This window comes from Solanum lycopersicum, chromosome 8 (assembly GCF_036512215.1).
Source record: "Solanum lycopersicum chromosome 8, SLM_r2.1".
NCBI lineage: Eukaryota > Viridiplantae > Streptophyta > Magnoliopsida > Solanales > Solanaceae > Solanum > Solanum lycopersicum.
In genome coordinates, this window is record NC_090807.1 from 8,243,589 (window position 1) to 8,269,971 (window position 26,383).

General features: G+C 35.0%; 2 protein-coding genes and 1 long non-coding RNA gene across 3 annotated transcripts; 1 reads left to right on the forward strand and 2 right to left on the reverse strand.

Annotated features, from left to right (window-relative positions):
• Positions 1-5,723: 5,723 nt before the first annotated feature.
• On the reverse strand, positions 5,724-6,433 carry LOC101258285 (uncharacterized). The gene is made up of 2 exons (XM_004244796.5): positions 6,263-6,433; positions 5,724-5,998 (listed from the first exon to the last, which is right to left on the reverse strand). Exons 1-2 carry the CDS (start codon positions 6,347-6,349, stop codon positions 5,873-5,875), a joined length of 213 nt encoding a protein of 70 aa, XP_004244844.1. The 5' UTR covers positions 6,350-6,433; the 3' UTR covers positions 5,724-5,872.
• A 1,158-nt stretch (positions 6,434-7,591) lies between these two features.
• Positions 7,592-16,076, reverse strand: LOC101265944 (prefoldin subunit 6). Its single transcript, XM_004244753.5, has 5 exons — positions 15,761-16,076; positions 15,601-15,671; positions 15,410-15,534; positions 12,850-12,910; positions 7,592-7,867 (listed from the first exon to the last, which is right to left on the reverse strand). The coding sequence occupies exons 1-5, from the start codon at positions 15,837-15,839 to the stop codon at positions 7,811-7,813; spliced, it is 393 nt and encodes a 130-aa protein (XP_004244801.1). The 5' UTR covers positions 15,840-16,076; the 3' UTR covers positions 7,592-7,810.
• A 2,427-nt stretch (positions 16,077-18,503) lies between these two features.
• Positions 18,504-21,457, forward strand: LOC104648654 (uncharacterized). The gene is made up of 2 exons (XR_742645.4): positions 18,504-19,383; positions 21,162-21,457. It is a non-coding gene; the product is annotated as an uncharacterized lncRNA (long non-coding RNA).
• The last annotated feature ends 4,926 nt before the right edge of the window (positions 21,458-26,383 follow it).

Consider the following 26,383-nt stretch of genomic DNA (forward strand, 5'->3'; position numbering starts at 1 on the left):
GTGTGTACAAGACCTCAGAGAGGTCAAGTACGTCGTATTACAATCTTAGAATGCCCTAACATTTAAGGTGTACTCTCCGGTCATAACAATTCATCTGGTTCCCCCATGTTGCGAGTCGGGAAAGGCATCATGACAATTGTAACACCAGATTTTACTGAGAAAGGGGGTTTGTGATATACAAGCTAGAGAAAAGGGTACATACATTTTATGCTCGCCTGATGGAGTTCGGGTGGATTCCACTGACTGAGGCTTCCCCGGATGCATGTTTCACTTGGGCGATGGAGTTTTATGCCATCCTGCGTACAGTGTGATGGGATGACCCCCACCGAATCATCTGTATCAGGGGAGTAGACATTCTTTGAACTCCACTACTATCAATGAGGTAATAGAGGTGTCAGAGGTCCCAAACCATGCCTTCGAGTAACGCCTAAGGGAGATGGACCTGGAGTGGCTGAGGGATTCACTAATTGAGCCTACGCATTGGGATCAAGTTTATTGGGCTACTTTAGAGGGCATCACTAGCAGAAAATGGTCACATGATGTTAAGAGGTGCCTACACTTAGTGACTAGGAGGATCCGTTGCACGTTTGTGATGGTGTTTGCTATACAGGGTATCCAGCTGAACGTGGGGGCGCAGATCATTTCCGAGTGGAAGATGTTCTACCTAGGCAACAAGAAGGTGTTCTTTCTTCCCGACCTTATCACTGCCCTATGCAAACAGGCAGGAATGCCTTTGTTCAATGTTGACAAGGTAATGTATTGCCTATGGATCCCCCTTTCACCCTCTTTTGGTTAGGTCTTGGCTCTACTTCTAGGAGAAGTGGTGGCGCTAACAGTAGTAGGGCGGCCGCGGGCTCAGACGGAAAGGACCCTCTCTCAATGCACGTGTCCAGGTGGATTTGGAGACGTTTTGAAAAAATATAGGGAGTCTATGCCGACTTCACTCTGATCCCACCCAGCACCGCCCTATCGGTCGAGATACTTTGTCGGCAGTTGCCCATAAGTGAGGGACCGCATTGTGATTCGGCTTTGGAAAGCGGTGAAGACTATATTCATGCGTGTGCGAGAAAGAGTTTCCTATAGCAGAGCCAGGCGACTACTTTCCCTTTCGGGAGCTAAGGGAGGCCACGACCATCCTGGTTCCCCCGAAGGAGCTAGATTTTAATACAGACACTTCCCAGTCGCAGGGTTCTTGAGTTGGTTGTCATTTTGCCCCTTTTTCTTTTATTTATAAATTTTAAGACAATCTTATTTTTATCTTTTGATTTTCCTATGTTTTGTAAGCACGTGGATGACTTTTTTTTGTTGTCTGATACATCCTATATTTTAATTTTAACGGTGTTTATAATCATTTACCTTGTTTTTTAACACTGATAGAATTGTACGGGTGAATCCGGATATCATTCGGGGTCTGAAAATTGTGCTTAGGAAAACAGGGTAAACAAGCTAGCTGAGGTTCTGCCTCTCCTAATTCCGCTCTGAGCTGCTGAACACTGATAGACTAGTAGTAGTGAATCCGGATACCATTCGGGTTCTGAAAATTGTGCTTAGAAAAAACAGGGAGACATGATAAGGTTCTGCCTTGCCTAATCCCGCTTTGGTGGCCCACCTCGGCGGGAATAATACCTCCTAGTAGCTAAAGCTGAGACACAACCTCTGCTATATTTTTTTGAGTTATTTGTTAATCTAAAAATTTCCCAAAGGTTCCCCTTAACCCAACAATCTAGGGTACGTACCAAATCGATATTAACGACTCAAACTCGACTAGCTCTCGGTAATTTAATGTCACACACACTTATCCCTAGGATACACCCAGACATTTACGACTCGCATAACTCCAATCAATTAGGATAACACTTTGCACATATTTAAAATTCAGACAAATATTTATAACACACAACACCACATCATCACATTCAAGCAATTCAACTTCACTATCACAGTTAATTCCATCAACAAGAAGCACACATTTACAGTTCCAAAAAATACAATGCAGAGACATCCATTTTATTAGTTAGTTCGTTTCATGGATGACTATTGCTGGTTATCCATGCCTCTTTAGCCCCTAAGGCTAGATACCTATTGAAAATTTCTAGTTTCAATCTACCTTTCTCATGTTCCATCCGTCTTAACTACGTCTTTTTGTTCACTTTGTTGAGATACCAATTGGAATCAGGAGATACTAATTGGACTCAACTCATACCACTATACCCCAAAAGTTTGTTTACACAAGGAAATCAACATAAAATGTCACAACATATGTCTTCTAAGTACAACCCATATAATTCTACATCACCATAGCATCCTGCACGTATAAGGAACATAAACCCTATTGAATATTACATGCTTCAACAATTAACATTCATCACAAGTAGTTGATCTTCTTATGGAACCCAAACTTAAACTGTTAGTGCTATGGAACGTGGTACCTCTCATAGTTATGTCAGAACGTGACAATCCAATTCTATCTTTTATGCTAGAACGTGGAAATCCGACGCAATTTAGTTATGCCTGTACGTGGCAATCTGATTCCATCTTTTATACAGGAACGTGTCAATCTGATACAAGTTAGTTATGTCGGAATGTGGAAATCCAATTCAAGTTAGTTATGTCAGAACATGTTATGATTCCATCTTTTATGCTGAAACGTTTCAACTCGATCCAAGTTAGTTATGTCGGAACGTTACAACCAGAACCAAGTTAGTTATGTCGGAACGTGACAATATGATCCATCACACCACAATAATAAGCACAAGTATACTTTCAAGCCATATATTCAGGAATGATTCATGACATATAATCATTCACCTATATTATTTATAGCACGTGTGATTCAACAACGAAAGATCCGCATACAAGATTCAACAACGCAAGATCGCATACTTTCAAGATCCGCATACATCCTTCATTCCTAAGCTTAGAGAACTTTTTTAGAGGTTTCTAGGGTATTTTACGACTTATTTGGATATTTTAGGAAGATGGAGAAAATAAATTTCTCGTAATTTACATTCTGCATCCCATATCACGCTCTGGCACCAGCTTATCCTACTCTGGCACCGCCACCCTAGCGTCCACCATCCCGCTTGTGGGACAAGGACAAATTTTTCTAGGATTTTGTTTCTCCTAAATAACAGCGGTTTTGGATCGTCGCACCATGTTACAAAGATAATGATGCATGTATAACTCGATTGAAGGGAGTATATATCAAGGGAGACTGAGCATCGTAAATTTCACCAACTTCACACATAATTTTAGCAGAATGGTGAGATATAATTTCAAATGATTTATTAAAGTGTTAATCAATCTTATTCACTAAGACGTCGTCCATATCAACATTTGAGAAGTTACGATATATGATTGAAATAAATAATCTGTAATCAAGTAAAGTTTTTATTAAAGGGAATAAAATGTGTGTTGTATCTTTTCTTTAACCATGATTTTGTCTAAACAGAGGTTTTGCCTCACAGAAAGAGTGGGAAATTGGGATAAAAAAAGGCAGAATTTACGCTCTTTCAAGTTCAAGAAAGAGATTAAAGTCCTTTATGGCCCTTTCAACCCGCATCCAAGGGTGCCAGCTTTCGTAAAATTCTTTTATGATAGCCTTTCTTTTATGCGGGATTGCCTGTTGATGCAAGGAATAAGGGCTACTATATTTTAGGATAGTAGCTTCGGTCGATAGGGTAAGCGCTCATTAACCCATGTTCCGATCTTTCCATTTTTTTGACCCATTTCTTGGGTAAAGTCTCCCAACTATATTTGAAAATGAATTGGTTATCCATAAAGAGAAAGAAAGTTTTCTTCTAGTTCCGCTTCTTGCTCTTCTAATTCAGAAAGACTTGTCGGAAATCGATCCCACTCCGGGGTACCATAGCATGTCGGGAATAAGGGGGTACATACTGGACGTAACCACTCCCTTGGTTGGGGGCTGTGCCGCCCTGCCTTTCGATCGATACACAGTTGAGGAGGCCGATCACGAACGAAGATTTTCGTGATAAGATTCTGAATGAGGCAATACTCAAGACATATTATAAGTATGTATATTCTTTTTATTTTTTACTAGACTTTTTTTCATTAAACTTTTTCTAGTAAAATTTTAACGAACTATTTGCATTCGCATGATAACCTTTAAAATGATTCTCCATTGAAATGATTCTTAACTTATAAACAAGGATTGCTCATTCATTATGATAAGAGACACTTAAAAATATTACAAATTTAGTTTAAAATATTACAAATTCATTAAATTAATGAATTGTCTATTTTCTCAATAGATTCTAGGGATCATTTTATTTCTTAGATTTTGTGAACTATTTTGAGTAAGTGTGTATATTTATTAGTGTGACATCTTATATGGTCAAGTTTAGATTGATTTCTCTCTAAAAATAATTATTTATTCATCGTTATAAAAAAACACTTGGAAACATTTGAATAAAAGAATCTCTCCGTTCTACTCCTCATATATTACTTCTTATATATGTATATTATTATATTTTAAGAGATAAAATACATTATAAAGATACTCTTTACTATTTTCATTTGATTCTATCTTAACTTGGGTACAATATTTTCCAACACTTCTCATTTTTGTTTTCTTCACAAGAAATATGCATCACAATAGAATTTCTTTCATAAATAAATATTAAAATATGATATAAAATAATTTTCCCAAAGAAATGTGACAGTTGGTGATGGACTAGGAGAATGAGCCATATGTGTGGAGTGTGTAAGGATCGTAGACTTGATTATAAAACGATTTGGTCACATGTTATTTAGATGTCCTAGTGCTCAATTAGTTTGAAAAATTCTCTCCATTAATTGACCTAATTTATAAAATACGATGAATTCTATTGAATGGTGAAATCATCTTTTTTACTAATGCTAAAAAAATATCCTGAGTTTATTGAACTTATAAAATTAAATAATTCTATTATGTGCCAAATTTGGAAGGCTAGAAATTCAAAAAGTTTCAATGAAGAAATTTCTGATCCAAATAATATTGTTAACAAAGCTTTTTTTAATTTTCATGAACATGAAAGTAATTTGATTCCTTCATTTTCCTCTAGATATATCAGCTTGTAATGATGATAAAAATATAACTATGGTATAAAATGATATTGTTGTATCTGCAGATGTTAGTGTGCATAAGGAAAAGACGACGACAAGCATCGATGTGGTGGCATTGGATAGCAATAGTAATCTGGCACTGGAAAATGCTAGAGATAAACGGCTGGACAAACGTGAAAATCTTATTAAATGTGAAAAATATAGTGGATATGAAACTACAAAGAAGCACTGGAAAATGCTAGAGATAAGGGCTGAACAAAGGTGAAAATCTTATTAGATGCAAAAAATATTGAGGATTTGAAACTATAAAAAACTATAGTCTCATGAGAGATACAAACTATTTGTAAAGACATTTGAAACCTTATAAAGTGTTTTGCAACGATCAATGTAAAGCATATTCAAAGGTCTTATAACTTAGTAGCACATAATTTAGCAAAAATTTATATTTCATTAGTACGCAAAGTTGTTTAGCCTTCTAATTTTCCTAGATGGGTTGTAAGTGATATCACTTTTAACTCTTTTGAATCTTTTTATGCATTAATATAACTGGCGTACTAGTCATAATAATAAAAAAAGAGATTTATGTCAAAACATAATGCCTAGTCAATTTATATCCATTAAAATACAAATTTAATATTTTAATGTTAAAACACATAACCTCTCAAAATATTATCCATTAGAGCGGTAATTGTATCATGCATATTATATTATATATTTTTAATATACCAAAGCAAGAATTAAAAAAAAACCATCGACCTAATCAAACATATATATTATTAGACAATGTAAAAGAAACATATTAGTAAAATCAACTTGATTTGTGAAGTTGTTTTTTGGTGTTTTCTGCTTCATCAGTAGCCTCAACCTCCATTTTTGCTTTCACCATATCAGCCTCTGTCAATTCCTCCTCACTTTTTGCTCTCATCTTCTTCCCCTATCCAAAACAATAAGTACACATACTTTAATTTTAGTAGTGTGACACATTCTCAATACATCTTCGGCTATCTATTAAACACTTCAACTTATCAAATGAGATCAAAAACTTATATATGTTATATAGAAATATAATATAAATAAATTGAGATATCTAGATATACACTGTCAAAATTAAGTATTTATGCATTCGGTTGGTTCAATTTTTTTTAAATCTTTCAAGAAATTAAAAAGAAAAGAGTTAATTGTAAGAAATAGAAATTACCTGACCAACAAAGAATGCTTTGATATAACTAAACCATTCTTGACAAGAGGTCTTGAAATATATGTATCCTTTGGTTAAACTAGCCATTATACTTCCTTTTCTTAGTCAAGTCCACTCATATGACATGCATATAGATAGCCTCTTTTTTTTTTTATCTTTTTTTTTTCATTTAGCATATTTATGTATCCTGTCAAAAAATGAAAACAGGTGGCATGCTCCGTAAGCTTCTAAAAGTTGTCACGTTACACCATTACGCAAAGTCTGCCAAGTGTTCGTGCATAGTACGCCCTTTAATTTAATTATTTTTTAAAATAAATTAAAGTATATTAATTTGTTATTTTAAATAAAAAAATTTACATTCAAAAATTTATGAAAAGTATTATAAATTACAATTTTCTACATGTCAATATAATAAGAAAATATATAATTTAAATTGTTACTTAAAATTTTTATAATTTGTCTCTAAAATAAAAATTACGATAAATAATTATGAATGAATAAAATAATACGTTTGTCAAAGCGGTATATTCGTTTTAATTGTGTACGTACAAAAAAAATATTTGTACTCGCTTTATTTGATTCGTTTATTTAGTATTAATTGGGGGGGAAATAAGTAAGAATTTTAAATTTAAAGTAAAAGAAGGATAAAATATTTTTTTAATATTATGGACTAAAAAGGAGTTTTCATTATTTAATTTGAACCAATTTTTTTAAAAATTAAAATCAAATTTAGTTGATTCTTTAAATTCATTTTTTCATTGATAGTTCTAGCGAGTGAAGATTTGGGTTGAACTTTGCTAAATATATAATTACCTTGGTTGTTTTTAGAAATCCTTTTACTATGAATTCAGATTTAATCAAACTTCCTTATAAATACTGAATACGGGAAACAACAAAAGATAAAAAGCTTTAGCAGGTTAGGGTGAGGAGTTCACCCCTTTCATGCCGCACTGATCGATCAAAATATTGAAACAAAATGAGCCCTTTGTTCTCAATAGAAGAATAAGTCGATGCTGAATTACTATTTCTATCTTTAAATTATTGACAATCTTAAAATAAATCTCTATATGACTAACTAAATTTGAATACATCAAATTTGAGGATGCTTTCAATACTTCTATCGACTTTATATTAAGAATTTTCTGCTTCTAATCGAGTTTAAAACCACTTACTACATTATGTTAACAGATTATGTATCTAAATTTGATTAATCAAGTAAAGAAGCATCTTTAAGGTTGATGACAAAATTAATAAATTATGTCAAGTTCAGAGATGCTCTCAATGTAACAACTAAAATGATAGGCAGAATTTGCAAAATTTTGAAAAGTATTTTAACCACGATAACAACCATCCATTAAAGAAGCTGCAGCTAGTTATAAAGTTATAAAATAATATCACACGTGACTAAAGACCATATAAATCATGTAACCCTTTGATCTACAAAAACCAACGGAACAATAAGGAAAATACTTCGAGTTTCTGGGACAACACGACCTGTTTAAATGTGATCTAACATGCCCGTGGTGCCATGTTAGTCCCTAAGGCGCATCAGGCCTTGCCTTTTCCCGCTTGGAGAGACTGAATCTTTTGTTGCAGCTTCATAATCTGAAAAATAACAAGTATATCAACAATGAAATGAATCAGGTTAACACATCCACATCATAGAAATATTACTAGTCGACTGCACCACACAAGGCAATAAATGATTCTAGCACGAAGAAAAGATAAAACAACAAACTGATTTTTCCAACTATTGTATCAATCTGTCAGCACCTTGAGGGACTAGAGTTGGTATCTTAGTAACATAGCGACTCATTAAACGACTTGATATAAGTTGGAAAACAGTTATACAGTTCAGCTAACTAAGGGACTAGAGTTGGTATCTTAGTAACAAGGCGACTCATTCGATGATCAGGAAAATAACAAGAGGCCAAGAACTGAAAAAAATTGATAGCAAGTAAATGGATCTCATTGGTGAGTCCAGACAAGTATTAACAGATCTTTAATTGCTGCATACCAACACTTAATAGAAACAAAAGGGGGGAAGGAAAACATGGTGGAATGCATTAAATGGCCTCTTGAAAGAAAAACTAAAAAAAAAAGCCAAATAGACTGAAACCACCTGAATCTGTCCTAACATACAGTGTCAACCACCTATCATTCCCTGTGGGAAATGCAGAAAGGCCGAAAGGAGAATGATAGAAGAGTTTGACAAATTTGGTGAACTAAAAATCTAAAAAATGTTACTTGAATATATGCTCTCCAAGGAAGAAAAAAAAAAAAGAAGCTGTACCCAATGATGTCAGTTCTAATCACTTTTTCTTCATTTTCCTGCTAAAACTGAGGTATTTTAAGAAATCACCATCTTTATTAGAGCCTGTTTGGAATGGCCTATTTTAAGTGTTTTTTTAGCCAAAAAAGCTTTTAACTACTTTTCAAATGTTTAGATAAAAAAAAAATGCTTATAAGCACTTGTTTTTAAGCAAAAAAGACAAAAACAAGCCAAAAATCACAAGTTACAAGTCCTAACTTATGGGTTTTGGCTTATAAGTCAAAAGCAATAAACCCTAGTTACCCACGTTAAGATCTAACTGCCAACCAAACAGGATGACGAGCATTATAAACCTAATTTATACTAGAACTAGAGAGCTGCTAGGCCAATTCTAACTGCAAGCCTCAAGCAGCACCCCTTCCCCTAGGGCTGTTCATGGTTATGTTTAAAAAACTAAATTGAACCGTAATCCGAACCAAACCAATTAAAAGACCAATATTTGGTTTGGTCTGGTCTGGTTTTTAATTTTGAAAACCGATACTAGTTGCTTTGGTTTTGGTTTTACCAAAAACAAACCTCAAAATAACCAAGCCGAACCGAAAAATTAGATATATAAATTTTATAATATGAATATATTACTCATATATAAAATATAAATAGTTAAATTTTAATTAACTCAAGCCTCTAAGTTTACCATTTCATGCCCAATTAGCCCAACTATTACAACCCTAAACTCAAGTTCATCAAAATTCATTACTTTAGTCCTTACCTACCCGACCTCACATTAGATAGTCACACTTTAGTAACTCTAGTATTGCTCTTAATTGACTAAATTTTTTCGCGCACTAATAACTCTAGTATTGCTTAATTGAACCCACAACAGCTTTCATGTGGATTGTTCATGTACTAGGTGTCTGTGTCTATCGAGATATGTACGTCCTCAAAAAATTAATTACTTTCAAATCAAAAAAGTTGAAACAAACTGTAATTACTTTTTCATTTGGTTTGGTTTTAGAAATTTAAAAACCAACTACATTGGTTTGATTTTGGTTTTAACCAATAACTGATCCAAACCAAACCATGAACACTTACCTAGGGCTACGTATAGATTGATTTGGTTTGGTTTTGATGATTATCGGTTTGACTTTAAGGTTATCGGTTTGTAGAGATGTTAAATCGTTCTAGAACCATTACGATGTTGGCTTATCGGTTATTATTTTATCGGTAACTGATCGTTGTCGATTAGGTTAGTGATTTAACCGTTAAGACAGGACATCCAAAAAATCATTGAAATCACTTAAAATAAGGTGACAAACCAAATAAACCGTGCACATGATTTCACAAATTGCATCTTGCTCAAAAATAAACATTTTTACATTGTAGAATAACCAAAAGTTTGAGATATTCAGAAATAAAAGTAGGACAGTAAACTGTAAGTCAAGTACTTTATATGCAAAATGATATAAATACAATTATTTATTTTACTATCGTGTTATTGGTTAACCCAAGAAAAAACCAATAACCAATTAGGGCTGAAAACCCGCTAACAAAAAAAATAAAATAATTATCAAAAATGCTAAAGGAATAACCCATTATTGATAAATCAATAAATGGCACCTATGTACTTGCATGTATCAATCATCTTAGCTTCCGACACTTTGTTACACAAACATAAACTTCTTCCCTTTTAGATTGAGTGTATTTCCAATTCCATTGCAATAACATTGCTTTTATAAATGAAATGATTTAAGACTGATCAAATGCAATTCAATTCAACTAGTCACACCTCTATAGTCCCTGTTCGTATTAATGATTAGTATTATACACACTTACAAACAATATTTAATATGATCAAACAATACATAATATGAACAATCCTTAGACAATATATGTTGCACATGATAGTTGGTAGTTACTAGTAGAATGTGGACAATAGCAAAAAAAAATCATTTTTTGAGGAAGGTAATGTGTATTACTTAGCATTAAGGATATGCTAGAGACCTCCGAAAATTGGACAATTATGTTTTATCATTTAGGTTTACCAACTTTTTGCATGATGACCCTTGTATTCATGTTCGTTGTGGTTATAAATCAGGCCCGTGACATCCTAAGTTGCTTAGAGTCGGGTGCAAGTGTTCGATACGGGAGCGGATCTAGAGGTTGGATCCACTATGACCTAATTTTTAAGATTTGGGGACATGGATCCATGTGTGGATTGTGGATACAGGTGCAGGGATTCGACTAATAATATAGTTATAAAACCTAACTTATGAGATATTAGGTGGATAACTCGAGGAGAATCTTGGAAGGAGACAAAAGGAAAAAAAGAGTAGCAATAGAAATTTATATATTCGAGGTATTCCATTTTCTTCAATTCCACCTAAGGTTTTGTTCTGGTTACAAAAATCATTGAATCTGTCCAAAATTTCTCCCTTGAAATTGGTCAAAGTATCCAAAACCGGTTGACCAGATCAGGTACGGATCTCACACCCACAACCACGTCATGTCAACACGGATACGGCACCAAAAGTGAAGAGTCCGCGCAATGTAGGTGACACCTACTGTTTTCTTACGTATTTGTTATTAAGCAAGGGTAGCGAGCACCTTGATTATCTTGTTTCCAGACAAATAGTCAACAACTCTGCCACAGATCTCAGCAGATGAGAAAAACTCATATAGTATTTTGTACTTCTGCTACAATTTGAACCTGGACGTGTTCTTCACCTATTTAATCGAATTTTACGCCACACTTGGGTATGATTCTGTTGATTATGATAGTTAGGTGTCATTCTACTGTTGCAACCCCTAAGCATATAATCTTTTACTAATAAAATAGAGAAAACAAGACTAAAAAACATTCAACCATTGGTGACCTCATACTAGTATATTGCTACTCCTTAAGAAAAGAAGTACAATTTCCAACACCAGCCCCATACCCTCCTCCTTGACGCGATCCAATAGTATGTTGAAAACCTGAAAACTGTAGTACTCATGAACTGTCATGATTAGTTTAGGCGCTAAATGGACTAATTGATCACTATTAACACTCACAAGTTTGTGGTCGTACTAGTGTATTACTACTCCCTATTAAAATACGTCCAAATTTCACCACCATCCCATACTCTCCTCGATGCAGTCCAATAGTATGTTGAATATCTGCAGACTAAAGTACTCATGACTGTCATGATTCGGTAAGGCGCCAAAAAGACATATTAATAACAATTAACATTAACGAGTACAGAACAACTAATGAACAACAGAAATTGGTTTGAGCTTGGGACTTCCATGTTGGAGGTCTCAAGTTCGAAACCCCTTGCCAGAGAAAGCAACGGGTTTGTCTTCTGGGTCGAGCTCGTCGCACTAGGCTTGCCTAGTGTGGGTTACCTCTCCTATGTGGTTTGCGAGCTATTGCATAGGAATGGGGGGTTTACCCTGTGTGCACCCAAAGGGTAGTGGCTGCGGATTTCCCTTATCATAAAAAAAATATTTCAGACACTATACAAGAAATGACCAGTACTATTTGCTTAGTTTAATTGGACACTGAAGCAGAAAGTAAAGAAAGAATCTTTTATCAGTTCTCAAAGACAGCATGAGGTTTTCAGGACGGAGCTACAAGTGTATTTATGGGTTCGGCAAACTCAATCACGTTGGCTATGGAAATTTTGATAATGATGAAATAATAGAGGCCAAGGACTGAAAAAACATTGATATCAAGTAAATGGAGTTCATTGGTGGGCCAGACATATATTAACAGGTCTTAAATTGCTACATACCAACAGTTAAATAAACAAAGGTGAAGGAAGATAGTCAAGATACGGTGGAAAGATTCAATGGCTGCTTGCAAGAAAAACTAAAAAGAAAGCCAAATAGACTGAAACCACCTGAATATGTCCTAACATACAGTTTCAACCATCTATTTTTCCCCGTTGATTTTGGAGAAAGGAGAATGATAGAAGAGCTTGATAAGTTGAATGAACTGAAAATCTAAAAAAAAAACGTTATTTGAATATATGCTCTCCAAGGAAAAAAATACCTGTACACAAATGTCATTTCAAATCACGTTTCTTCATTTTCCTGCTAAATCTAAGGTACTTATAGAGAACATTGCTTTGACTAGTTACTCACATAAAGGTCCAACTGCCAACAACCTAACAGATGTGCTCATACAACGAATAACATCTATCACGATAAATTTCATCATCACCACAGTTTCATTATATTTGTTGAAACGTCAAATTAGTAGTCATATTAAAGGATATTACTCTGGGATCAATGTGAAATATAAGAAAATACACAAGTTGAGAAGTAAACCAACCGTTTCCTTTTTGCTGTTCTGCTTGTCTTCCAAGTCTTGAACAGTACTATCTAATCGCTTTCTGTTGAATGACAAGAGAGCATATGTTAAATGATAAAAGAACGGTAACACGAACTACTGAAGCACAAAAGAAAAATCAGATGTTTTATAAATTACCGACTACCAACTTCTGCTTAAATCTAAATTAAATTTACTAAATACACATAGCAAATTACTGATAACATTGTACAGTTTTGAAGACAAATACAATTATGTGCATAAAGTCAAGATGAATTGTACTCTTTTGGTTTACTTTTGGTGTAAAGAAGCTATGCTGAGGAGCCTGAAACACTAGTTGATATGAAGGATCCAAGTGAAGCAGTAGCCCTATGTTTGGTTGGAATTTGTAATTACTGATAGCACTTTTATGGTGCAACTATAAATTTATATACATGTTACCAGTTACAATTATGTACACTAGCAAATTCACAATCTACATAGTCAGTCCTGGAAAACCAAACAAAAAACAGCGATGTTCAGCTCATGCCTTTTATCAGAAAAGTGAGTTTACAAGTCAGTTTATTCTCTGCTTTCTGAAATATGTCCACTAAACTTTCGTGTGTGCCCTGGTACAAGTCTTGGACACAATTGCTTGTGAAAGTGGGGTTTGTCAAAGAACTAAAATCTAGGACATGGACACATAAAATAGATTTATGCTGTATAGCCATTAACGTCTTTCCTTAAGCAAGAAATGTATTGATTTTCCACCTTTATAAAGGGAAGTCCTATTTTTGAAGTCAAACATTAGGCAAAGTGAGGATTATAGCAATCATCATAAGGCCTACGTAGGAGAATATCAGTTGATTTGTTTCCCTAAACATGATAATGAATCGGAGGATACTGCATACATGATAAAAGCAAATAGTTTTTTTTCTTTTGCTTATGATAAAAGAAAATAGTAAACAAGTAATTGCTCAAGAAAAGTGCCCAAATTTTGTTTCACTCTTCTTTCTGTGGGGCACCCATTACTATACAAGTAACACCAAAAGAGCTAATCTACAAGCTTCAAAAACCACCAGCAAAGCATGGACGAGAAATTCTTAGACTGATTTGGTATAAGATCAAAAAAGACGTGAATATGTGTCACGTGTCTCCTTATCTGGAGATGCAACAAATAAGACACCAGATTTCCATCTTTTTCTTTGCTAATTAATTAGGTGTTCAGAAAATTGATTTTCTAAAGTAATAAGAGATTCTAAGTTGTGATAAATGGAACTTTCAACAAAGAAAATATCTAGTGAAATTCTAGCAGGAACAAAGAGCTGCTGGCTACTGGGACTGTATAGTGAACAAAATAAGTACATAAGTAGAATCTACATCAAACATGATTTTCTATAAAAGGCATACAGTCATCTATACAGATAAAATCTCAAGGGTTCACCAAAAAGATTTCAAATACAAGAGGTTCCTCGAATGTACAAATATTCCCTATTATTCAATTCATCAGCACCTCTAACATATGGAATTTGAATTTGGTCCTTATAGCACATCAGTTTTATTCCATATATGTTACAATTTACTATTTCTGACACTTCGAGTATTGAATTATTTCATAGTAGTGAATGTTCCTTTTTTTGTATGCCTTGTTGTACTTTCTTTAGCATTTTTTCTTGGGCTTCTCAACTCCCATTGTTTTTTTATGACAAGGGAAACCCACCGCCGCTACCCTTTGGGTTCGCACAGGGTAAAAACCCTGCTCCTATGCAATATCTAGCAAACCACATAGGAGAGGTAACCTGCACTAGGCAAGCCCCGGTGTGACGAGCTCGACCCAAAAGGCAAACCCCTTGATTTCGCTGGGAATGGGTTACGAACTTGAGACCTCCGACATGGAAGTCCCAAGCCCAAACCACTGGGCCACCCCAAAGGGTTCCACTCCCGGTGTTTCTTTTTTTTCAAACTGCTTTGCAATGATTTTACTTGAGCCAATGGTCTATCGGGAATAATCTCTCTCCCTTGTAAAGGTAAGGTATATGCGTGAACTACCCTCCCCATACCCCACTTGTGGAATTGCACGGTGTATGTTGTTGAAACGTGGGCTACTTTCATTCTATTTTTTGAAAAAAATTGTTCTTCTACTTCTTCTACTTCCAAAATTAAAAGATCTGATATGATATGCAAACTAGAGCAAGTACCAGTAATGTGTCACATCAGCTTAACAAATTCCGTTGTTGCTATTTCCTTACTGGACCTTTGTCCAGCAGCAGGCTCCAACAATATAACAGAACATAAAACCAACATTGACGACTATTAACTAAAGCACAACGATTTAGATAAATAAGCAGCATACTTCTTCAGGATATCAGGACCAAACCGATGAAGGTTATAAGTTAGTAATATCAATAAGTCGTTTAACTTCAATAAAAGGATTTTCCATAGGCCCTTTTTTATTCATCTACTTAGCATCTCAAAGTAACCTATTAATTTCAACAACCAACAACCTTATTATGTACTCTGCTCAAACAAGAGGAAACTACTAGAGCATAACTAAAAAACCTTAAATAAAAATAATGTTACATACAATTCAGCTGAAATGTACTCAATCCGCTTTTTGACATTGGCATTAGCTTCTGCCATATCCTGCTTCACAAGCACTGGTCCTATCAACTTGTAAACATTGGCGTCTTCATTCAACAGATCCAATTCCTACATTAGATAATCAACTCAATATAATGTATCTCAAGTATTGAAAAAATAATGTAAGCTTCATACCTTGAGAACAAGCTCGTTTTCACCAAGTTGAATAGTATACTTCTTTCTGATTTGATGATTCTTTGATATATCTGACAGAAGATAACAAAATAAATTATAAATACAACAAATATAGTCAAGTCAAGAGGATAAAAGGTAATTAAGGAAGGAAGATTTTTGCCTTTTTGAAGTTTGCTAAGATCGTTGGCTTTGTTCTCTAGGTCACGTTGCAATTCTCGGAGACCGGTGGACGAAGCCATTTTTTTTAACTATTAAGCTATTGCCTGATTTCGCTATCCGCGGGCTGCTACCGGAGTGTTGGGAGTGGGGGTTGTTCGGAGTTTTCCGGCGGGTTAGGGTATCAAAATTCATTACTCATTTTATATATGTCTGTATTGTTTATTTTTAAATGAAAAATAAAATAAAATGTCTTCAAGAGAATAAATTGGTCAAATTTGTAAATTTGGAGAAAATTTTAAAAAAATACTACCATTTGCACACAATTAGAGATCAATAATTTTAACTTGATCAATAATTTTAACTTGAGTATGGTAAACTTGTCTTCACTTCGCACAATCATAAAAAAAAATAAAAAAGAAGTGATTAAAATAATTAATGTCAAATAGAAGTGTTAGTGAAAAATTATAAAATAACAGAATTACAAAATTAAAATTGAAAATAAAATGAAGAAATAAAAGTATCTTCAGATTGAGGCACGAAATAAAAAAATACTGCCATTTACACAAAATTAGAGATCAATAAATTTAACTTGAGTATAATAAATTTGTCTCTGCTTCACACAATCATAAAAAAAAATTAAAAAGTGATTAAAATAATTAATGTTAAATAGAAGTGTTAGTGAAAAATTACAAAATAACAGAATTACAAGATTACAATTGAAAATAAAATAAAGAAATAAAAATCTCTTCAAATTGAGGCGCGAATATGTCGCTCTCTTTAAGGAGATTCAGCTACTGCAACAAATATTTTTCATCGATCCGACAGTAGTCCTTCTTGACTTGTTCCCTTCAAAATACAACAACCTTTACACAAAGTATAACTCAACAACTCTAGACAAGAGTTGAGTCCAAAGTTCCACAAAAAGAACATTCTCTTGAACTAATAAAAACTCTTTCCTCTCTTTATTTTTCTTGTGTGTCCCAAATCAAATGAAGATCACCACTATTTATAGTTGAGAAAGTCTTCCTAATAATGAATAGGAAGATAACGAGGTAGTAAATATCGAAGATAATGATCTTAGAAGTTACATAGGTTAAAAAGTATAATGAAGGAATAAAGAATGAGATAATGAGAAGGCAACCAATATTACCAAGTACCAACATTCAAATGTAATATATCGATGTACTCTTCAACGGACAAATGGTTACCATAATTTAATGTGCAGAGTAATACATAAAAAGTAATGAGTAATTAAGACACTACATGTTACGATCCGAGCCCACACCCGAACGTGACACGGTGTACAAGACTCTAAAGAATCTCATACAAGGGTTATAGCATGTCATCACATAAGATAATAGAAATAGTGCGGAATTTGAAACTTTTCTTTAAGTCTATACAATTGAAAATCATTTAAAATAGCGGAAGTGTACTAGTCTCACAAGGCATCCAGAAACAATCTTTGAATCAAAAGTAAGGTCACGGTCCTTACAATAGAAAGTCTAAAAAGAGTCTATTACAGTGAAAGACATGAAACATCAAAAGTACTTGTACTCGGATCCGTAAGGACATACAACTAACCTTGGAAGAACTCAATATGAACTAGAGAGAATCAACTCAAAAGTCGGAACCTACACTGTGTAGGAAATAGAAGAATATGGTTTAGCATATTTAATGTACTACGTATGATAGTCATGCAAAAACATGCTTAAAAAGGACATTTTATTTAAGAATTATGCTATATACCAATTTTGAGAAAATTTCATGAACACAAGTATAAGAAGCATAAGATACAAATACAATTGTTCTTCAAATCAAGCGTAGTGAACTACAAGTGACCTGAATTCTCATATAACCTGAGATATGTAGGAAACCCACTTCTGGGTTCGGCCATAATTCTTAAATTCCGTATCAAATTTTTTCGGAAAGGTGAAGTTGTGGTTGGTCAAAATTGGCTCAGTCAATTTCATTTTCCTCGAATTTCTTGCATCTATCCAAGTAAAATGAGGGTCAGATGTTGATACCTAATTTTAACCCCCCCCCCCTCCGAAATAATTAATTAACTAGCTTCTTAATTCTAAACAATTTTAAAATGATTAGTTTTGTAAAAACTTTAAAGAAAATTCAAAATTCGTGAGTTATATTAAGTAAACTTGTCACTTTTAGTAATTTTAAGTAATATGTATATTTTATAATTTTGTGTGTAATTAGTTTACTTTACGAAATATTCAAAAATTTGTCTTAAAAAGGATTTTAGTTATTTCTAACACTTTATTAAATTAGTTTTAGTAACTTGTAGTTTGGCTCCTTAATTTATAGTTAGATTTATTAGTTTGTCTTGTTATAGTTTAAATAGCATAGACGTTTTTATATAGCCGTATATATAACTAGTTTATTTTACAAATATTCAAAAGTCGGCTCAAAAAGATTTTGATTTTGTTTAATGCTTTATTAAGTTGATTTTATCTGAATCGTTAGTTTACATTTTGGGGTCATTAGTTTATAATCAAGTTAACTATTTTATCTCGTGAATTTTTAAAGAAAGCTCGTTAATTAATTTTTAGTTTGACTCGTTTAGTGAATTATTTCATTTGTTTAGGATTCACTTCAAGTCAATGAAGAGAATTTATGCCATCAATTTGAGCTCAATTCCATATTAATTATCCCCAACAACAGCCCAATCTAATTACCCAAATTTTCTGCCATCCCTTAAATGTCCCAACACAAGATCCAATTCCTTTTTTACCTTAGCCTATTTTCTGTTACTCTTTGACCTGACTCCAACCTTTTTCCCCTTTACAGGAGAAATTAAGAGAACGTGACAACACGCAGCAATTCCAAATTCCCTTTGTCCTCTCGCCTTCATCTTCTCCACGCACGACAAGGCAGTAATAGCAAGCGACTACACGACATCTAAAATGGTTGGCAAGCATATTGGAAACGATATTCAAGCAACGTCGGAATCGCATGAAGGAGAGCGACCAGAACTACGCGTGGGAAAGCAACAGAAAGCATCCTTGTGCGGTTTTGGCCTTTTCCTCCCATGTCGTTTTAAACTCATACGACTTCAGCAGGCTAGAACGGCACGCGAATTGTCCTTGATAGCGTGGGATCAAGCCACGACGCTTGCCAAGGACAATATTTTTTATCCGTTCGTCCATGCTCCTTCCCTTTTGGAGAAAGGATTCAGATTTTCAAAAGTTTGTTTGTTCAAAATGGGATAAGTTTCTTAGGGTTTGAATTTGGATTTGGGCCCCCGAATTCCGACTTTGGTTTCCCCAATTGCAAAAACCCTAAACCCCTCCTATAAATATTCTTGTTCTTACGGGGTGGGGAAATTTTTTTCAAAGAGTTTAGATACAATTTCGGGAGGATCTTTTTACAGAGAGTTTTTTTCCTTTTTTAGAGAGAGCAAAAATTTGAAAAAAGGGAGCTCGGAAAAGTAGGAGGAATTATATAAAATTTGAAGGAAACATAACAACTATTGGCTGTAGACATTCACATACACAAACATTCAGGAACAGAGAAAAACTTTAGGGGAATTAGTTGGATTTTAAGCTTTGTTCGAGTCCTTCACTTAGTCCCTCTGCTCGTCTCCTACCCCTGTTCGCTGCCCTGCCAAAGGTAAATGACTCTCTGTCTTCTCTTGCTTTCTTTTTTCCGACTCTGACGATTGACTGAATCATGGAGTAATTGTTATTTAGTTATGATATTACATGGTTTGTTTCAAATCCGAATTTCCTCTTCATCATAGTCTTTCAAAATTTTTGTGTTTTATTTTTGTTCTCCGAATGACCTTATCGCATGTTAAATGTGCTTTTACCCTGTTTATGAGTTTTCTTGGTTGATTATACTTATTTCAAGAGTGGCTCACTATCTTATTAGTTGCCTCGATGCCTTATCTTATAATTTGATTGAAATCACAAGCATGCCTACTCATGTGTTTGGAAAATATTGAAATTATTCAAGACACTGTCCATTTGGTTTTCTTGCGAGCATAAGTCAATTTGTTAGAGTTGTGTTTTATTATATGCTTATGAATTTGTCTCTATTTATGCCGTCGTTCATCACCGGATGTTTTCTATTTTCTAGATTGTAGCTGAGAGTATATTTATCTCCTCTTATTTATAAAGCAAGTTTCGATCTATTCTCGTGTTATATAAATGGTTGTCCTGATTAATGTTGAAGCATGTTTATCCCTCCCTTTCTCCCTTATATGAAGTCGTGAATGCCAATCTCCTTTCTTACCTGTATTTGCTAATCACATGAAATTTTGTTGTATATTACTAGTATCTTATATTCCATTTTGTTCATTTAAAATGACCATCCTCGTGGCTCGCAATTTGTGTCAAGTCGATGGTTAACTTTCCTTTTAGGGATTTTTCTAATTAAACTTAAACAAAATCTAGCATTTTTATTTTTTTTATTGTTGTTTTGCCGTGTCCCAGATCGCCTTCTACCAAGATTTTTTGCTTTTCGATCTGCTTACCTTTTGGAATAGCATGCCATTTGATTTTTGGTGTTTGTGTTGGCTCGTTGTGCCAAAAAAATATAATAATTTAATTTTGGGTTAAACTGTTGTTTCTTTTTTTAGGGCCATAAGCAAGTTGTGCCTAATCTGTGGTTTTGTTTGAACAAGTATACTGTCTATTTGGTTTCAATTTCGAATTTGATGAGTCACATTAATGTTACTGTAATAATGCCTTAATTTACTAACATTTCTTTTTACTTTACCTTTGTCTGATTTGGAAATAACATACTTTGGATATTTTATGTGTTTTGGCATAGTTTACATTGTAGTAAACATTGTTAAACTAGTGACTTTTTCCAGTAAATATCATGTTATATATGTTTGGTCGAGTTTCTATTTAACATGCTTGCTTCAATAATTAAATAACTAAGTTATCTCATTTGGTTATTCTGACAAAGAAATACTAGTTCCTTTTTTGTTATTGATAAGTCGGGTCTGAGAAATGTTGATCGATCATATCTCCGAAAACATCCTTGTCTTGTGTTCATGTTGAATGTGTCCATTCATGGGTTCAATAGTATAACTTGACCTAGTTTTTCCCTGTTCAACCGACTAAGTAGCGTTTATATTGGAAAGGTTGGAATTATCTATCTCAAGTCTATACTTTTTTTTATTTCGTTACTTGTTAATCGTATGCCTACGTGGCCATAATTTGATCGGTTCCAAATGATCAATACTCCCTTTATATACTCCCTCCAAGCTTTTATGCTCAACATGATTCTGCATGAAATACTTTAATTATATTATGTCTATTAAATCAAGTTTTTGTCTTGTCATTAATTTTAATGATATATTAACTTCTTGTTTCTCCTTTGTTTGCATGTGCGCGTATCTGCCTCCTATGGTCCTTATCTACATATTTCCCTACTAGGCCATTATGGCCCAATTCTCTTTCATCGAGTCTTCCGGCCTTACAATTGACGCACAAGTTCCCCGAAATTGGAGAATATGAGGCTAATTGAAGAGTAGGAGTCTTGCGGCCAAAATCTCATAATTTGTTCATTTTATATAGTATTTTGTTATCTTTTGGGATTAAGCTTTTATTGTCTTTCATTTATTGATTATTGTATGATTAGATTAGGACAGGTACTAATTGGAAATGGGATAAAAGCCCAAAACGGAAATGGGAATACCAATCCAGGTGGACAGAAACCAATTTGGACCCAACTCTGTCCCTCTCCCATTTTTACTCTATTTGCTTATGAGTTTAGTTATTTTGACGTCAGTTTTTTGTGTCCAAAACTTCTAACCTCCACAAGACGTTGTTAATTGACTTAAAAAAAAATATTGCAAGTCAAAATTTCCCTTAGATAGTAAATTTGTCATCTAGAAAAATTAAGTTAGACACTTTAGCCAAAAATAAAGTTAGTTGCTGGATAATTGCGAGTTAACAAATAATTTACGTACCATATTGAGTCCGACCAAATTTTTCGAGTCTTGAGTTTCTCAACCAAAAGAAAAATCCTATCACCAAATCCTAAAACACTACTCTACCATCTCAAGAAAGGTGAGATCATAGCTATGGACAAAGGAAAGAGTATCCAGACTTAACCAACCAAAGGAGAGATGATTGACATACGGAAGCAGCGCGGAAAGCGCCTATATTACATACTATCTCCAGGACCCCCGAGGTGGAGAACATTGAAGAAAGTTATGAGGAATCGCTTGCCACAAACCTTCTCTTGAAGGACGTTTGGTAGAAAGGGATAGGAAAATCACTCTCGAAGCATATCCACAAGAACGCCAAACGAGGATGGAAGCCATCTCGTGCGCCCTCATTTTAGAGTATTATCGGGCCAGGCGTATGTTGAGGCCCATCGAAAGAGCATTTTCCCAAGTGGGATCAGGGGATCTCCGCAAAACTTGTGAGTGTCATCCTAACCAGAAAGGGCACATGATAGAGGAGTGCATAAAATTTAAGAATATGGTCTGTCTTTTGCTCGATATGGACAGTACTACGAACAGTTGGGGTGACGGTGTCATCAATGCACGTGATGAACCGCAGCTTGACATACCAGTAATTGAGAGGACTATATTCTATCTTGCTCATTCACGTATTTCAAGAAATGATATTGGAGGTCTATTTAGAATTGCTTCGAAATAGAGTATTCAACCCTTTATACAAGGACGTGGACGTGTTGTATTCCCTTTGGTTCGAAGTTCAAAAACATTGCCCTTATCACACACATACCACAACATTGAAAACTATCTTGCCTTCCGCCACGACGTGGAATATCTCATCAGCATAGATTCAAGTCGAGTCTGTTCCGCGTGGCTGATTCTACAACAAGAAGAAGAGCGATTAAGATGGGTCGCGTTTATCTTTATGAGCTTCGTGGTTATCTTTTGAATTTCCTTATAATCCCCAAGATGAATGACTGAATAAGTATTTCTTCTGTATCCCAATTACGTAGGGACTGAATTCTCCCCGTGAGATACGTAGGTAGCCTTCCGAGGCCCATCCCATATCTTTCAAAATTTTCATTCCCCCCCTTCATGTTACAAGAAGATACGAAGAACAAATCAATGGACGTCAAAGAACAGCTGCAAGAAGACCTTAGCTCAACGTGATTAAGCCTTTATGAGATAGTGTGAAACTAAAATAAGCAAACTCCTGTTTGTTAAAAATCTGTTTCTGTCCTTACTCGTGGGTTAAAGATATCCTCAAACAAAGCAACTTGTGTGTTTATCTGCTCCCTATGTGATATTATACATTTCATATTCTGAATTTAAACTGACAAATCTACCTTTGAGTTGTTTTCCTCCTTATGTACTTTGAAATTGGTCTGTGTGGATTAAAATGGCTGATCATCCATACTTCACTAAATCCAAAGGTCTTGAAGATTCCTTCCCCTATCGAAATTCAGACATGAGAAAACGATAATGGGAGAAAACAACGAAGAGATAAGTCTTATTGACATTGCGGTGGCTCAACCCTCATAAGTGAATCAGAATGAATTGATTATGTAGTTAGTAGAACAGATCGCGGAAATGAGAGTTGAAATACGTAAGGGAACAGGATCTGCCTCCATCGGGTTTTGTTGTTAACGTTTTTGATGGGAGGCCTCCTATCTGCTTCCGCTCTTCAAACGTTGATCTAGCTTAGAATCTGTTGTTTACCCCTGCCCAAAATCCCTTTGTCATTGATTTGACTACCCAAAATCCTCAGTATGTATCTGCCTCCTGCCATACTCCACCACCTCCTCAAAACAACCATTCCCAAATACCACCTCATTGTCAAAATACCCACCATCAAACCACTCCACCACCACAAAACCAGAATCAAAGCCAAAACCAAAACATTCCACCCCCAAACTCCTCACCACCACCGAAACCAAAATACTAATCTCCAAACCTATCCGCAAAACTACCAAACCACCCAGAATTCCCAAAGTACTTCAGTAACTCCACCCATACCTAAAGGAACAAATTTTCAAATCCCCGTCCCAACTAAGCACGATGTGCACGGTTCTGAGCTAGACCATTATGAGGTGCATGAAAAAGAGTGGAGGGCAAAGGAAGAAGCGAAAAATGGATATAAAGGAAGAGGTTAAGCTAGCAATGAAGGAGTTCCAATTCATCCCCTACGTTGCTGGTTTGAACTATGAGGATTTGTGCATTTACCCGAATGTGGACCTCCTAGAAGGGTTCAAGATTCCAAAATTTAATACTTTCGAAGGAGTAGGGAATCCTATGGCCCATCTGAGAGTCTACTGCGACCAGCTTGTCGGGGTTGGTGGAGATGAAGCTTTGTTGATGCGGCTCTTTAGCCGAAGTCTATGCGAAGAGGCTCTGAAATGGTTCACTTCCCATGAGACCCAGACAATGGCACAGTTGAACGTCCTGGCCAAGGAGTTCATGAATTGATTTTCTTATAACGTGGAAATTGTTCCCAATCTCTACTTCCTGGAAAAGATGAAGCAAAATTCCACTGAAAGTTACAAAGAGTTTGCATACAAGTGGAGAAAAGAAGCAGGTAGAGTACGACTACTATGATTGAAAAAGAAATAGTTGAAGTGTTTGTAAGGGTACAAGAGCCCAAATAATATGATTAAATCATATTGCTCGTTGGAGCAAAATTTGCTGAGATAGTAAAGATTGTGAGACTATCGAAGACGGGTTAAAAATTGGGAAGATTCTTGATATACCATGGTATCACAGTATTCTAATGCTCTTTCCTTAAGTTTAGTGTGTGTCCGAAAGCATTTTTGTATTAATTTTTATGTATGTTTCTCTTTATTTCCAAGAAATCTGTCTAAAAGATGAAAGCGGAGGTTTTTGAGCAAGAAATGCAGAAAAGTACCACCTACAGAGTTTGTGACGGTCCGTAGGTGGCATCATAGTGAAGCTGCTGAAGAAAGATGGGGAAGTCTGACCAAGTGTGGGGTTACGGAGTGCATGATGGACCGTCGTAGCCATGACGGTCCGTCCTGTTGGTTCGTCATGAAGATTAGAGAAGTAGACCCAATACCTAAATTCCAAGAGTTCAAGTGTTATGGAATAGAGACCCTCGACGGACAGTTGTGCCTGTGACAATCGGTCATACCTGCCGTCGAGGATAATGAAGAGAACAATAAAAGAATTTGCAAAGTATGGGACGACGGAGTCCATGACGGCCCGTCGTGACCACGACGACCCATCGCGAGGCCCGTCGACCCAACCGCGTTTTGACATATTTTCAGCAAATAGAGTCCTTATTTGATTAGTTTTTTTTTATAAATAGTTTGAAAAACCTCGTTTTTGGGGTTAGACTCTTGATTATTTTATCTTCTTTTGTGGATTAGACTTGGTGATTATTATTACACTTTTGGAGAATCTTTAGTCTTCAATTAATTTCAGTAATTAATTGTTGGTGATTTTGTTGATTAATCAAGTGAACTTCTGTATTTTATTCTTTCTCATTGAAGTAAGTGCATGAATTCTTATATTACATATTTGAATATTGTGATTATCACTACGGATAACTAAACTACATAACTAGGGTTGTGGGAACCATACGTGAATAATGAGGTAAAACCTAACTAAAATAACAATTCTAGAATAGTGTCTTGCATTTATTGATAATTCTTTCGCTTAGAAGTATTTTAACGGATGGTCAGCGTTAGAACTCGCCTTAATGCTACTTGCCGGACCAAGGAGGTAGATAATAGCAAAAGAATTATCAACATAGATTTAGTGTATACTATCTAATAGGCTAGTATTGATTGGTACGAGGTAATAACTTAGTCAAATATCGAATACAATGCTTAAGATGAGGTAAAGGTAAGGGTTAGTATAGCAACACACATAGCCGGACCAAGGTGCGGCGTGAAATTTTCTAGATGCCTGACCAAGGATTTAGAAATACATAACTTATCACTTTGCATGCAAGATACTAGGAAAAAATTGTTATAGTTAAAATTATCAAGTTAGGAACCTGTAGGGAACACGTAAACCCTAGTTACTTTTATTAACTGATTAAACTCCAATATTTGAATCTGTTAGTTGTCTACTTTGATTTAGCTAATTATATTCATTCATTTAGAAATAAAAGCCCCCCTTTTATTGTATTTGTTTTCCAAGGAAATGGTTGGATAAATAATAGTAATAATAGATTGAAGTTAAGTCTGAACTATTTTCCTCGTGGGACGACTATTTTCCTCGTGGGACGATCCAACCTCTTTAGTTGGGTTCTTTACTTGATACGACTGTCTTATTTGAGAAGTAAGTTTGAGAGTTATCAAATTTTGGCGCCGCTGCCGGGGAAAGTAGCTTTTAGATTAACTTAAATTTATTACTAAAATTTAGTCAATTTTTCTTAATTTTACTTTGTTTATTGTTTTTGATTCTTGCAGAACTATCTTTCTTGTGTGCCAAATACAGAAAGAGGAAGAGAAACCTTGTTTCCCTACGATCACGAATTAGAGCGTACACTACGCAACATGAATCAAAACTTGGGTATTAATGATGATGATCAGAACCAGAACATTCCAGCTTCGGTTGATGTTCATGGTCAGTTGTTACCCGATGCTCCGGGTTAAAACCAATAGAGGGGACAAAATCCCGCTCCACGGCCCCAAAAATACTACAAAGGCTATGACAATATAGCAGACT

Excerpts from the sequence above, each read along its gene's own strand:
- LOC101265944 (XM_004244753.5), bottom strand. The coding sequence starts at position 15,839 with ATGGCTTCGTCCACCGGTCTCCGAGAATTGCAACGTGACCTAGAGAAC. Across the intron at positions 15,535-15,600 it reads AAAACGAGCTTGTTCTCAAG|GAATTGGATCTGTTGAATGA; the intron begins GTATGAAGCTTA and ends TATCTAATGTAG. Across the intron at positions 7,868-12,849 it reads AGAACAGCAAAAAGGAAACG|ATTATGAAGCTGCAACAAAA; the intron begins GTTGGTTTACTT and ends GTTATTTTTCAG.
- LOC101258285 (XM_004244796.5), bottom strand. The coding sequence starts at position 6,349 with ATGGCTAGTTTAACCAAAGGATACATATATTTCAAGACCTCTTGTCAA. Across the intron at positions 5,999-6,262 it reads AAGCATTCTTTGTTGGTCAG|GGGAAGAAGATGAGAGCAAA; the intron begins GTAATTTCTATT and ends TGTTTTGGATAG.